This window comes from Phacochoerus africanus, chromosome 3 (genome assembly GCF_016906955.1).
Source record: "Phacochoerus africanus isolate WHEZ1 chromosome 3, ROS_Pafr_v1, whole genome shotgun sequence".
NCBI lineage: Eukaryota > Metazoa > Chordata > Mammalia > Artiodactyla > Suidae > Phacochoerus > Phacochoerus africanus.
The window spans coordinates 179,728,381-179,743,861 of NC_062546.1; the positions used below are offsets into that span (position 1 = coordinate 179,728,381).

The window sequence follows — 15,481 nt, forward strand, 5'->3', positions numbered from 1 at the left end:
CATAATTATTATTTCTTCTACTAAATGTTACACTTTCCAGAGATATGTTATAACATGAATATCAATTGGTGAATTTACAGCATCATACCCACCCTAGCTTTGTCAATTTTAAGGGATGTAGCCTAAATGAAAGTGGTTATTGTAGTAATTATGATGATGATATCTCATTTCCATAAAACCTCTCAGTGAGAATTGGAAGTTAAGAAGCCTCTAAGCTACTGGAATTGTTATTTGTAAAATACTTGTGTTTACTTGACCAAATTACTCATATTTTCTAGACATCTCTAAACCAATTCTCTGTTTCAGGGCTTTCCACCTATAGCTAATAAAAGAAGATTGTTTTAAAATAATCCATGTTCTAGGAGCTCACCCAGAGACCTTACAAGAGTTATGCTACTTAATATTTGTAAATCACTAGGAGGAAATATATTAATTTTCTACTGCTGTACCTAAGTACCACAAATGCAGCGGCTTAAAACAATACAAATTATTTACTTACAGCTCTGCATGTCAGAAGTCAAAAATCAGTTTCTAAACAGGACTAAAATCAAGGGATTGGCAGGTTGCTTTCCTTTTGGAGACTAGAGGAGAACCTGATTGATGCCTTACTTTTTCTAGCTTCTAGAGAAGCTATTCTTAAGCTTCTGACTCCTTTCTCCATCTTTAAGGCACATACATCACTCCAGCTTTCCTCCCAATTTTATTTCTTCTCTCTCTTACTTTCATCTTTCTGCCTCCCACTTATGCGGATTCTCAGATTAAACTGGGCCCACTTGAATGATCCAGGATAAGCTCCTCATATCAGGATGTTTAATTTCATCACATCCACACAATTCCTCTTAATGTGTAAATTAATATATTCACAGAGGCTGGAGGTAGGACATAACATCTTTGAAGGCAGGAGATTGTTTTTAGACTACTATAGGTAGATACCTTATATTAATTTTATAGATGAGGAAACATGTAATAATTACTCCATTAGTACACTAAGAAACAAAAATCCAAAAAGGTTAATTTACTCAAATTCACAAAACCAAAAAGTGGGCACCAGGGTACTAGTATAGGTCCTTCTGACACTAATGCCATTTCCACTACCTGATTCTGTCCCCAAAGTACCAAAAAGATAAAGGAAGGACTCCCTTTTAATGGGTAGATTATTTAATTTTCTTTATGAGTTAAAGATATTTGTTATTTATTAAATAGCTACCTATATATGAGATCCAATTTTTGGTACTGGGAAGAAATATGAAACAGACCAAGTCCGTAATAGCTAGGTAATCTCGTATCTTTTGATATATTTGAATACTTATAACTCTTAAATCTATATCTACAGTCCTGAACAAATTCAACCACCTAATTAATAATTCCAGTTTTATTTTCAATGAAACTTTTCAATTTTCCATGTCTGGAACTGAACTCTTGATTTTTTTCCCTACAACTGTGTTCAATCCCTAGGCCTTCTCCTGCTCAGGCAACAGCTTAAGTCTTTCTTAAGACTCACTGGGATTGCCCTTAAGTCTCCCCTGTAATTATTTTGCTTTAAAGTCTTAACCAAAGTGTTTAACCCTAAACTTCATTGTTTTATTTGTTGAATGTTTGCTCCTACCATTAAGGTATACAGAGACACTTCAGTCGGCATAGTATCTGGCACATAGTAGGTGTCCACACCTATTTATTCAAGGATTAATAACTAAATAAATCTGCCATACAGTCAGAGTCATATAAACACATGGTATAACATTTAAATAGTGCAAATATGTTCCATATACCAGTGACCAAACCTGTACAGTAGAGAAAAAAAGTTACTTTTGTTTAGAGAGAAAAGAAGTTGACTAAGGATGGCTTCATAAGAGGATGAAAAAGATCATGTTATATGAATCAAGAAGCCATGAGAAAAGATTTCTAAGCAGAGGGAATGTCATTTACAAAGGCAGAAAGGTTTAAAAGAGTGTGATTATTCAGGGAACTCAAAGTAGTTTCTATTATTAGAATGTACAGTCTTGCATAAATGATATATTAATGCCATGAATCCCTAAGGACAAAACCTAAATTATGGAGAAGACTGCAGGAAATGTAGAGAAGAGCTAAGAAATTCAAAACTTAGTTTTATTTTCATTTATAGTGCTAGGATAATTTGAGAATTTTTATTGCATATTTAGCTCACCTTATAAATAATAGAAGTTCTCAGATAAGTAAATCAGTTTTTGAAGAGTGATATTTCAAATTTCATTACCATAAAGAATCCTCTCAGTTGTGAGTTTGTTATGGAATATTCACAAAATTGTAATATATGGTCCATAAGGAAAATACATTGAGATTTATGGTACACAAAACTAAACTGAGATTTTTCCTCAAATAATGTTTTGGGTTTGCATTTTTAGAATTACCTCAAATTTCTGCTTTGGGTGATATGTATTTATTCATTCTTAGATTGTAAAAGGAAATGGGTTAAAATTACTAAATTAACATTTTGGCATTTTTATTATACATATGCTAACATGAGCAGAACTCTAGAATTATAGAACATCAGTTCATACTTTGATATAAATAAGAGTTTACATAGTGAATTATAGCTCATCTCAGAGGTATTTACCTTGGAGAACACTTTAAAAAAAACACTCATGGTATAGATAGATGGTTTCTTTGAGCTTAAAATATATAAACAAAAGTTGCACACTGGTGGGCTGAAGGACTTGAAAGCTTTATTTGGCTCCCAGAGTGCCTCAAAAGTTTGAGCCAAGATTTAAGTTTAGAGAATAGAAAAATCCAGAATTCCAGCCCCTCCTGAAAAATGTGAAGATCTTATAACCACAGTCCCCAAAAGGGGGTAAATGTTTTACAGGTCACCGTAGGGCCATCTCCTCCCATCACCCCAGCTATTAAGATCACACCACCTTCCCAGTGTGTTTTATACCTGATACCTTGGGCAAGACTCAAAGCAAAACAACAACAACTACAAAATCCGAGAAAACCCAACCATTAAAGACCAACTGAGAATTATCAAAATGTCCAGGAAGATATTTAGAATTTGATCATTTGTAGTTCTGAGAATTGAATGTACTTGCTATTCCAATAAAATTATCTAACATGGAACAAACCTTCAACATTTTCTTTCTTGAATTTTGTTTGTTAGCTAAACTATACCCAAACAAATAAAGTCAAATAAATCTAGCATAACAATTTTTCCTTCTGACCAGTAAGTTATGTGTTTTAGCATCTGGTCAACATAACACAAACCTCATAGTACAATAACCCAAAAATATATAAATATATCATAAGTTTGATCTGTGGTCTGAATGTAAATACCTTCCTATAATAGATTTTTCAATACAACACATGTGATTGATTTTATTTAAATAGATTGAATACCCAAACTCTTCTAAATTAGAAGCTATAAAGCCAGAAGCGATGGGCACTTACCTTTGCTATCTGGACACACCAATTAAGCAACAGTTGTGACCCAATGTTATCTTTGTGTTCATGGACATAATCCAACAGGCAGCCATGGGGCATGAGCTGTGTAACCAGCTGAATGGTTGGGCTCAGACACACACCTAATAACCGCACTAGGTGTGGATGGTCCATACTTGCCATGATCAGAGCTTCCTAAAAGAAAAAAAAAAATAACACCATTACTTCAAAGTTTTTTTACAATTAGAGTTACTTGCACTGTATTAACGGTATTTATAATGATTTTGAAAATGTTCTGTCAGTAGAATCAATTAAAAATGAAAAGCATTATTGTACCTATTACATACCTAAAGTGATTTAATACAGCTGAATTAAATGAAAAATAAAGACTATACATTTATTAGAATGGAAATGTTATAGAATAACCAAACAAAATCAATAGTGGTATGTTCTTTTGGTAATGTGAACAATATTCAATTTTATTTACTACCACCCAAGTTGAAACTGAATCCTAACCTTATGCTGTGAATTTTTAAACCTTGATCTTTGGTCCTAGAGTACAATATATATACAAATGCAGTTATTTACATAAGGTGACCCAAAGTTAACTCATTCATTATTGGTGTGGATTCAGACAGCACATACACAGGTGTAATTTATAAATTATAAACAGTAATATAAACAATCAATATGCCTACTGTGGACTTATGTAGAAAAAACAATATGTTTTAATAAGACATTTTGCTGTTACTTTGCTTTCACCCAAATTTATTTCATTTTCAAAATTATGACTGATGTTTTATTCATAGAACCATAAAATTTGAGAGCTATGTGAGACTTTAAAAATGTATCTACTTCAACTTTGTCATTTCATGAAGTGAGAAAACAGTTTTAATTTCAAAGGTACCTCTGCTTAATGTAGATGATGTGTAGACATATGATGGTGATTTAGCACATCCTAAAGTTAGCCTTTAATCAAAAGTTATTTTAAGTGTCTTTACTACAATTTGAAACTGATATGTCTTCACACACACATGCGCGTGCACACATGCACACACATACAGGGATGGAGACTCATATATGACAATTTATTATCAGTCAGTTTGCCTCTATGAAGGTATGAGAATGTTCACCATCTATTATTGAATATTCCATAGCTTTGAAAATTTTCAAAATTTACATATAATCAAAGACAGAAAGCTAGATTGAGGTTATGTTTCAGGTGGCATGGCATATTAAATGAACATATTTATTTTATTTGCTCCGGATTACACCATTTTAACAATAAAGGCATTAATAAAAGGCCAGAAATCAAAAATCATAAGAAAAGGCACTGAGGATGGAATACTTAAAGTAGGAGGTGCTTTACTAGTAGTAATTGACTTAGTGAACATAAGAAATCTGAAGCCTAATTTAGAAGCAGGGGGAAACTGAAAAGAAACCAATTTGCAACACTGCTGTAGACACCAAAGGCTCAGTAGTGTTCTAGCTCAAACCTCTGTGCATAAATGGAGCAGAAGCACCGGCTTTTGCAGGATTGCTTCAAAGTCCATTTAGGAGGCACTGAGACTACATATCTTCTTCCCTTCATCCTTAGGAGAGGCTAAATCAAAGGGGCTGTGGGCCATGAATATTAGGCAATGGAAAGAGAAGTGCTCTGGTGAAAATGCAGGGTTACGTAAATTTCTACATGGTGAAAATCAGGGTGACCTTTTAGCTTCTTCTCCCAAATGGAGTTGTGACTTCAAAATTCTGAAAGTTTTGTTTAAATCTCAAATTCTCTATCTGGCAAAACTTTAACCAAGTGAGTGAATATACAGACCTATCTGTTTTTTAAAAAAATAACCATACATTTCCTTTTTTCTGTTAGATGTGTTCATTTAATAAAAGGGGGGTACTCAGCAAAGTATATTTAATTGAAGAAACTAGGAAATGATAGCGAGGTGATATTCCAGAATAAAAGCTGTGCAAGAAACAGATAGTGGTCAGTCTGGACTGGAGCAGAACATATTGTTCTGGAAAAGAGGAGGCAAAAACAAAGAATTGATTAAAAAAAAAATCTAATGCTTTTAAGACACGTTAAGAGTATACGTTGTGTGTTCCCATTGTGACTCAGTGGTTAACGAATCCAACTAGGAACCATGAGGTGGTGGGTTCAATCCCTGGCCTCACTCAGTGGGTTAAGGATCTGGCATTGCTGTGAGCTGTGGTGTAAGTCACAGATGCAGCTTGGATCCCGTGTTGCTGTGGCTCTGGTGTAGGCCGGCAGCTACAACTCCGATTGGACCCCTAGCCTGAGAACCTCCAAATGCCGTGGGTGCAGCCCTAAAACCACAAAAGACAAAAAAAATAAAAAAGAGTATACTTCGTTTTCTAGCAGAATTTGAAGGTTGAATTAGTGATAGATACATAGAAAACTAAGCAAAAGTAAAATAAAAAAAATAATTTGAGGTAAAACACAAGATATACACAAGAAAAGAAAGTTGCCATACTTACTATAAAGCTGGAGACAGTCATATGACTATATGGGAAGGAAGTGTGTATATCCCTATTGTTCATAGTAAAAAATTAGTAGATAATGCATAAAACTGAAAAATCAAGAGTTGAGAGTATAAACATATTATTCAGATATACAGTTAAATAAAAGAAGAAATTGGTGAAAAATTTCAAGTGCTTACTTTGAGCAGTGGAAAACAGGGTCAGGAAAGGGAGAAGAGGGTTGCTAGAGATAGCTGTCTTTCACCGTTTTTAGCCTTATAGATGCATTTGGCTAGTATTGCTAGTATCATAAAGCTATTTGGGAGGATGTTATTCATCTCTAACTCCACTACTGTTTTAGTTGTTTTGAGTTTAGCTGAATCTAAAGATTAGTCATAATTATGGGGTAAGTCTGATAAGAGTATATGGATTTTACTGGATCCAGCCAGGGTCTTCTGTGAAACATAAGCGTTTACTTTTTGACTAAGGAAGAGTGGGGCAGTAAGGACTCGGGCCTGGAAAAAGGAGAGATATGAGGCCAAACAGAAGAAATATGATGGTAAGAGAGTGTCAGTCTAACTCAAAGGACTTTATTTTTAAGTCTTTTGTGGACAATGTGAAATTATTGTTTTTCAGATGGCTTCTAAGTAGATTGGCTCCTCTCACACCACCTTCCCCAACACCTCTCCAGGGAAACGGATGGATGGCTCACAGAACAAGGCAGAGCAGCAATTTCTCTGCTTCCTTGTGGATCCCACCACCATGGCCACACCTTCAGAACCAGTAGTGCAGGAAACACTGAAAGGCACCACCTTTGGAAAGACAGTGGATCCTCAGGTGGTACCTGTCAACAGTGCTGAGGTAGGATCACTCAGTGGCTCTGAGCCAACTCGAGAATCTCCACATGGGGACCAGAACTAATAAGAAAAGACATCGTAGATACCACAAGGTGATTGCAATTGAGAGACTGATTTTTAAGTCCATATGAGACACCCAGTACTTCCCAAACTATGTGGGGAGACTTCCATTGAAGTTGGAGTTTCTGCACAATCAGCAAAGGCAGAAATTTGAGTTATTGCTAAAAATATGGCTCTATCTAGATCCATGAGGTGGAAACATTTTGGTTTTACTTCCTGTATATTTCAGCCAACATTTAAAATAAAGCAAACTAATGTAATTACAAGGAGAGTACAAATAGAAATGTTAGTCAAGCTACATTATCTATTACTTAATCTAGTATTTAATTATTAACTGATATTAATTAACATTAAATATTAATTAACATTAATTTTAAAAGTGTAAACCGTGGGTTCCTTCACTGAATGGTGATATGCTCACATGTAAACACACACATAGACACCAACAAATAAGCAAAACGTATAATTAAGTCTCTAACTCAATCAAGTACCAAATTAACTATTTAATTAGATATTAAATATTAGACATCTGACTAAATTAAATTTGTGCTAATTGCATTCTATTTCTCTTCTGGTGGCTCTCAATATTTCATGCACATCAAAGTGACCAGGGTTTATATTACAAGGGGTAGTTTTCCAAGTTCCCCTCCAGATAATCAGGTCTGGAGGTGAATCAGGAATCTGTATTTGTAGCAAGCTCTCCCACTGCAGGAAATGCAGAACTTGGAGAATGCCTGGAATATCTCCATCAAATATATGTCTCAATAATCCACTGCAAAGGAAGTAACATGCAACAGTTGTTTGACCCTTATTGTAACTCTAGGAAGCAGTCAAAGAAAGTAGCAATTCTTGGCTGTAAAATAAGGAAACCAAGGTTGAATGGAATTACCGCCCCAGGTCATATGATGAAGAAATAGCATTAGTGTTAGGATTTGGGTTTTCTGATTCTTAGTACAGTGCTATTTCCTATGGTAGGAAAAATACTGTAATTTTTTTTCCTTTTTTAGGGCTGCAGGTGTGGCATATGGAAGTTCTCAGGCTAGAGGTAAAATCTGAGTTGCAAATGCTGGCCTACGCCACAGCAACACCGGTTCTGAGCCTCATCTGTGACCTACACCACAGCTCGAGGCAATGCCGGATCCTTAACCCATTGAGGGAGGCCAGGGATCGAACCTGCATTTTCATCCGGAACTCCAAAATACTATAATTTTAAAATTTCAGTTCCATCAGCACTTCAAACTGTAGATGTTTATCTTAACAAGAAGACAGCTCCAAACACCTGACATCATCAGGTGTACCTGAATGAAGTGGGTCAAATTATACTTTAGTTCCTGAGGGTCAACTTAAACAAATTTGCACTTACGGATAAACTGTCATCGCTTAAACGTGCTTTCATAAAAGGCCAAAGAAAATATATTTTTCTGATTTCCTGAGAGTATTATTTACTACAGGCCATTTCTTAAGATAAAGAAAATGGTGAAATAGAAGGTAAAAGAAAAAAATAAGGTTATTTCTGGCTTCTTTTTCACAGTGAAATATATAAACTTTTTTTTCTTTTATAACTCAAGGAGTAATGATACTTCCATTCTAAATATGCATGTGAAAAGTTTACATCAGAAGAATGTAAAAAAGTCACACAAAAAGTTCTCTTTTTAAAAAATCTATTAGTAAGTACTGGCAAAAAAGCTGGGATTGTATTAAGGAAAATTGCTCATCACACTACAAAGAGTATTCGAAAGCAAATTGCAGAGTATTTGCATAATAGTTCTCTTTTTTTTTTGAGAAAGAAAAGATGAACAAGACACTAATTGTAGGTTTTATTTTTTTCATAAAGGAAATAGCAGATGGCTTTTTTAGGGAATAGGGGAAGAAATAAAGAGAAGAGAATGTGGATTCATTTAGAGTGATGAGTGGGATGGAAATGGAAAAAAATCCAATATTTTAATAATGGAGTGTTGAGTTTCAATAAATTATTCTGTTAAAATTAATAATGTCCTCTGTTACATATCTCTGCGTGGGGTCTATGGAAACAATTTTGGAATCTTTGCTATTGTCACTAGAAAGTGTCACTAAAGACCACTGGAATAAATACAAGTTGACAGGTGCATTATCTACTTTTCCAGAAATGAAATTATTTTGTCTTTGTTTTCCCTTTTGTTTTACAAAATTTTTCTTGTAGGTAAATTAACTAGTTTTTTCATTGGACATTAAGAAAGTTTGTAACAGGTGCTATACTAAAAAATTCTCTAAAGAAAGAATATTTTTCTTTACAGTGAGATCAGGTTTGAATAATGACATTTTTTAAACTATCAAGGGATGACCAGAGCATAGATAAAAATCTCTGAAGCATGTGTGACATTATCCCCTAGCCTATGCTATTTGTATCTCTATTTCTGTCTGAAGGAAAGACATTTCTGTTCAATAATAAAAATGAACAATAGTATTTGTCACCTTAAGTTATCATTTTGCCCAGGCTTCTGATGTTTATACCCTGACACTTAAATTTGTTTTCTCACTCATCTTGGTTAGTAGTTTCACACACACACACACACACACAAACACATATGGTCATTGAAAACTTATGGGCTATTCTGTTTTTTAAAAAATGTTAACTTCAGACAAACTTTCACTGTTTTATTATGTCTATGGACCATTAATTCAACACCCTCCAGCTGAAAGTGGGGAAAACCTTATTGCATCAGGGATAAAGATAGAGATAAGGATAGAAAGAAAAAAAAGATAAACAATTAACAAAGACATATAAAATTGTGCTTAATGCAAGAGTTAGCAGATTTGTGAAAACCAATACCTCTCCTAAAGACAGCATGATGGTGATGAACAGAACAAAGAATATGACAGTGATGGCAGTGGTGAAAAATGAGACAAAATTATTGGTCCATAATAATATTTTATAAATATGTTTTGCTGCAGATGGTACCCAGATAATAAAATAAATGAAATCTGCATCTGTTTCCTCATGTCTAGAATGAATAATGATTTACTAGTATAAATAGGTGGGCAGTAACTAGACTGCATTTATATGCCATCAGTTTATGTATAGGTATATTGTTCAGTGGTACTCCTTTCCAAGCCCTGGTATCATTTCTGTGACCTTGAATAATCAAATTAGGAGCCTTCTAACTTTTGATGTCAGCAGTTGTCCATTTCATCATCATTCAGCAAATCCTGGCTGAATCTTAGATTTAGATATTACTTACAGAGCTAGAAAATGAATAACCATATGAATGATTTTATAGAAGGTAGAATTTTTCTTTGTTTTCTACCTTCCCCCACCTGTCTCCTAAAATTTCCCTCTATCCTTATTATATTTTGCTTTCACTTTTGTCCACCTTTATCCATTTAAAAATATGTATTGAGGACCTATTATGTGCCATGACCTGTGATTGAAGCTTCTCTATCCTGTTGAAGATTTCATTCTACTGGGAGAGGCAACCAATACACAGGAAAACCATATCAATATCAAACAGATGTACAAGGAAATATAAACTGTAATAAGGATTATGAAGAAAATATAGTATTATAATAATACAATGGTAGTGGCAGAACTAATTTAGATAAGGGCAGGGGGGTCAAAAAATGTGCCCTAAGACCTGAATTATGAGGAGAAACCCAGAGAGACAAACATGAGGAAATAACCTAAGAGCTTGGCAAATTTTGGAAGTTCTGATCAGATCTGTGTGTCTGGAATTTAGTAAGGGCCAAAAGGGCCTGACATGGGATTGGAAACGTAGTTATGGACAGAATCATGAAAGAACTTGCTGGGGAAGAAGACTGGATCGATTTACGCATTTATTGATTCATTCATTATGTATATTTTTGGCCACACCCACGGCATATGGAAGTTCCCAGGCCAGGGATAAACTCTAAGCCACATCTGTGACCTATGCCACAGCTGCGGCAATGCCAGATCCTTAACCCACTGTGCCACAATGGAAATTCCTAGATTTATTTTTAATAATTTAATTTTTAATCTTTTTTTGTCTTTTGTCTTTTTGTTGTTGTTGTTGTTGCTATTTCTTGGGCCGCTCCGGCGGCATATGGAGGTTCCCAGGCTAGGGGTTGAATTGGAGATGTAGCCATCGGCCTATGCCAGAGCCACAGCAACGCGGGATCCGAGCCGCGTCTGCAACCTACACCACAGCTCACGGCAATGCCGGATGGTTAACCCACTAAGCAAGGGCAGGGACCGAACCCGCAACCTCATGGTTCCTAGTCGGATTCGTTAACCACTGCGCCACGACGGGAACTCCCAATTTTTAATCTTATTTTCTGTTATGCTTCACTTACCTTGCTCTTAGCCTTAATTCCAATGTTAACTATTACAACAAAACATTTACTGCCATCATTTAATTTTTTTTTTTCCCCTAGACATTCCCATTTTGCCACTCCTTGGGCAAAGAGACCTCTGACTATTTAAGTTCTTAAACTTTCAAATGTTGTTAGAGAAAGGCATAGATTCATGGAGATTTGTCAGCTCTTCTCTTTGATCCTCCAAAAGTAGCCCTCTGTTAGTTTTTAATTTATTATCAGATCTTTATTACATTTATTATGACCCATATATCTGAACAGGAAAACAGAACAACCCTTTCTACTTCTCACGATAATTATTCTGTAAAATGTACTCTTGACATTTTTCTATTGTGTCCTCTTGATTCATTTTATCTTTGTTTATATCTAGTACAACTTCACCTTTGCTTCATATTGGCACCTTCACTGTACCCACAAGTGTATTTAGATGCCCCATACTCTAAAAATGAAAGTTCCTTCAATTTTGCCATTTCTCTACTTTGGGAATATTCAATATTCTCATTTTGGCTATTTCCTCACTTTATAGTCCTTCACTCCTTAGGGCTCTAGTTTTTCTGAAACTTTCCTGCATTTTAACTTTTCAAAACACTCTTGAAAAAGTCATCCGTGACCTCCTTTTCACTAGTCAACCGGTTATTCCTCATTCTTAACATTTTCCTGAGTTTCTGCCTGGTTTTACCTCACTGACCACCCTTCTTTTTGAAAATCTCTCTATGATTGATGTTAGCATTTTGTACTTTCCTAAGTCTTCAGTCACTCTCATTATAGTTATTGGCACTTGCTTTTCCCTCCCATACCTTAAATATGGAAATACTCTCATGGTTTTGTCCCTAATATTCTTTGCTTTCATCTGTAATCTCTTGCATCCTTATACCTTATAAGTTTAAGAAACACGACAGAGTTAACAAAACCACATGGAATCAACTGAGCAATTCTGTGATTTCTCATAATTTGATATAGTTTGAAACTGTGTAACTAACAATTCTATTTAAAAGACAGAAAACAAAATCCATTATAAACATAATCAAAATACCTGGGCAAACTATATGTCAAAAATACCCAGACATGAGAATCATGCTGTGCCTGTATTCTAACCTTTATTTTCAACTCCTATAATTTCAACTGTCATCTCTCAGCAGAAACTAACAGGTCTATATATAATCCCATATCATAGTACCTATTCAATCATTCTTAGAGTTGTTTGTTAAATGTCCACCATCTCTAATGATTTCTCTGAAAGTAGTAATGCTAGCTGATCATATTTTCAAGTTCTTGTAAAGTGTATGGCTCATAATAAGGAAGCAATAAAGTTTTATTAATAAATGAGCATAACATTTAATATATTTCCCTGTTGCATCCTACCTCATCCCAGGAATCAATTGGTTTTTCAAATACTTTCTGGTCATCTTGACACAGCTACTGGATCTTACATTTAAGACAGAAAGTAAAAATTTCCACAAAAGCTTGTAGGCTAACTTTACTAATTTTGTAAACTTCAGAAACATTTTCTAATTTGATTTTTAAATCTTGGATTCATAATCAGCCTTCTCTTTTCTATTGTTTTCCATTCCACTCCATATCTAATGCTGTGCCAAGTTCTATTTACTGATTATCATAATGTAGCTCAAATCAATACCCTATGTATTTTTATCTGATTATTATTAAGTTCAGACTCACATTGCTGCTGTAAAAAGAATGCTGATTTTTCCATTAACTCCAGTCTGTTTTTGCTATAAATTACAAAAATAATCCTCAGGATTTTTTAGAGTGCTGCATAGATAGCCTAAAGCTTGCATGTACTCAATAAACATTTGTTGAGTTAAATTTCACATGTTGAAGACTGTAATACATTGTGAAATAAAGACGATTAGACTATGCTCCCAGCTATGATGCTAATGATCTGTGGGATTAGCCTGCATAGTTCTCTTTGCCTGTTCAGATCCATTCTCCATCCTTCTTTACTTTGCCTTGTGCCCAGTGAAACTGACCCAAATGGGTGACAACAGGCAACCTTGTCTCTGGGTTTTATTTGGGCTCAGCCAATAAAAAGCAGCAGAAAACTAAAGAGAGAAGAGAGTGAGGTTAGTATGTATCCCTCACTCTCTTCCCTGCAGCTCTCTACCGAAAGCCACAGCTGCTCTCAGTTCACTGTAATCTTCCTCTTGCTCCTTCAGGCCTAGGGGTTTGTTACTAGTCTTGAGATACTTCAACAATCCTTGTTGGTATTCCTCAACCCTGTCCATGCCTTTAAGAAAACCCCTTTTCTAAATTATCTTTCATTATTCCAATTTACAATGTGTTTCCCATTGGGATTTTTCTGATGCATTTGGACAAGTACATGACCTAATACTTATTTATTAAATGACAGATTAGGTCACTCTTGGGCAAATAATGGTATACATGCTACACCAACACTCCCTCCCTGTGCCCATGCAGAGACTGCTAAGCAATCATTGTGATGGGTTGATAATGAATTGCCTATATCCTAATCCCAGGCACTTATGAATATTACACTCCTTGGGAAAAGGGTCTGTAAAGTCTGAATTATTAGGGATTTGGGGATGGGAGAGATTATCCTAGTGGGTCCTAAATGCTATTACAACTATCCTTATCAGAAGGAGGGAGAGGGAGATTAAATCAGATGCCAGAGGAGAAGGCCTTGTGAAAAAGAAGTCAGAGAAGAGAATGATGCTTCCACAAGCCAAGGAACAAATGCAGGCACCAGAAGCTGGAGGAGACAAGGAACAGACTTTTCTTTAGAGCTTCTGGAAGGCATGCATGCACCCCTACCAACACCTTGACTTCAGAAGTCTGGCCTCCAGAAATGTTATATAATATTTCTGTTAAGTCAGTAAGTTTGTTACAGCAGCCACAGGAAACTAATACAATCATTGTTTTCTTTCCTACAAGGGCTGGGTGAGGACTCAAAATCCTCAGTTCAATGCTGTAGGCAACAAAAACCAATTCACTGGAAGGTAAAGGTAAGATTAAATACTGTTGCCTAGATTTTATACATATTTTTATAATCAATGTTGCTGTCAGACCTTTAGCTTGGATGTACTCTATTAGTCTAATCTAACTAATGCAGATACTTTTAATTCATTTAGAAATTAACATATATATGTAGTAGCCAAATGATATAATATAGGCAAAGAGCTTATCACTGTGCCTTGTAGATTTTTAAAAATGTTAGTTATTTTTACATATGTATTAAACCGACTGAAGAGAGTAAAATCACCGAGCTATTAGGACATGGCCAGGAGTCTGGAAAAAAAAAGCTCCAGTCCTAGGGTGAGTAGTCACTTTGTTCTTTTTTTAAGTCCCGTGTGTGTGGGGGGGTCTCTGGAATAAAAGGCAGGTACATTAACCTTTTTTTTTTTTTTTTCCCAGCAGCACTTTAGAAGCTATTCTTTTCCTATTTAAGTCCACGGAGAACTAGAAATATTTCTTCCTAATTCTAACATAATCATGAAAGAATTAAGAGAAGGCCAAAAGTAGCTTATGGAGTTGTAAAACAATTTCAAGGACAATACAGATTTGTTCTATAACAAAAAGTAACCACAGTAACAGTAATAACAAATTACAATTGGAGTTAAATCAGATAATAACTAGTAAGTGGTAGTGGTGAATGCTTATAGGTAGGGCAGAGACACTTTATCCCCTACTGATTAATCCTAGCAAGTTACAGAAAAGAAGCAAAAAGGTGTATGCAATTAACATTTCATATAGAATAACAAACTCAGCGAGGTCCACCATGGATCTTCTGAGAGCATACTGCAATCTTCTGTAAAGAATGAACATACCAACTTCCTAGAACCAGAATAAATTATCTGAGATTATAGATTCTACAACCGGGATGAGGAAATAATTATTAGCTCCCAAAGAGTGTCTGTAGCTCTCATTTTTTTCTCTCTATAAATGAGAACCAATTTTTATAAGGTTATTTGATCTGTTGGATAAACTCTATTTTTGGTTCCTCCATAGCTTCCTAGTTCTTAGTAAACATAGTCCCTCTAAAATCACCTACTCAAAAATTTCATCAGATCATTATAACAATTGCTGTTTGTGTCTGGCACAGTGCTATTGATTTTCCATATGAACACCTTTAGTTTTCAGGAAAATCTTGTCCAATAGATATTATTATATCAATTAACTAATAAGAAGACTAGTTTGAAAAGGATAAGCAATATGCAAAGATCATAAAAATTAGTAAGTAGCCAAGCTGAGATTTGAATGGGGTTCCCTTGCATCCATAGCCAAGATTCTCTTTACCATAATGTTTCCTCAGAAGTTGTCAATGTCACTTAGGTAACCAGGGAGACCCATCTGACTTTATAGTCATTATT

General features: G+C 35.1%; 1 protein-coding gene across 1 annotated transcript in view; it reads right to left on the minus strand.

Moving 5' to 3' along the window:
* Window positions 1-15,481, minus strand: part of ERBB4 (erb-b2 receptor tyrosine kinase 4) — a 1,133,324-nt gene that overhangs the window by 179,286 nt on the left and 938,557 nt on the right. The window contains exon 20 of the mRNA XM_047773400.1: window positions 3,421-3,606. Coding sequence (XP_047629356.1) covers window positions 3,421-3,606 — 186 coding nt within the window. The remainder of the gene's footprint in view (window positions 1-3,420; window positions 3,607-15,481) is intronic.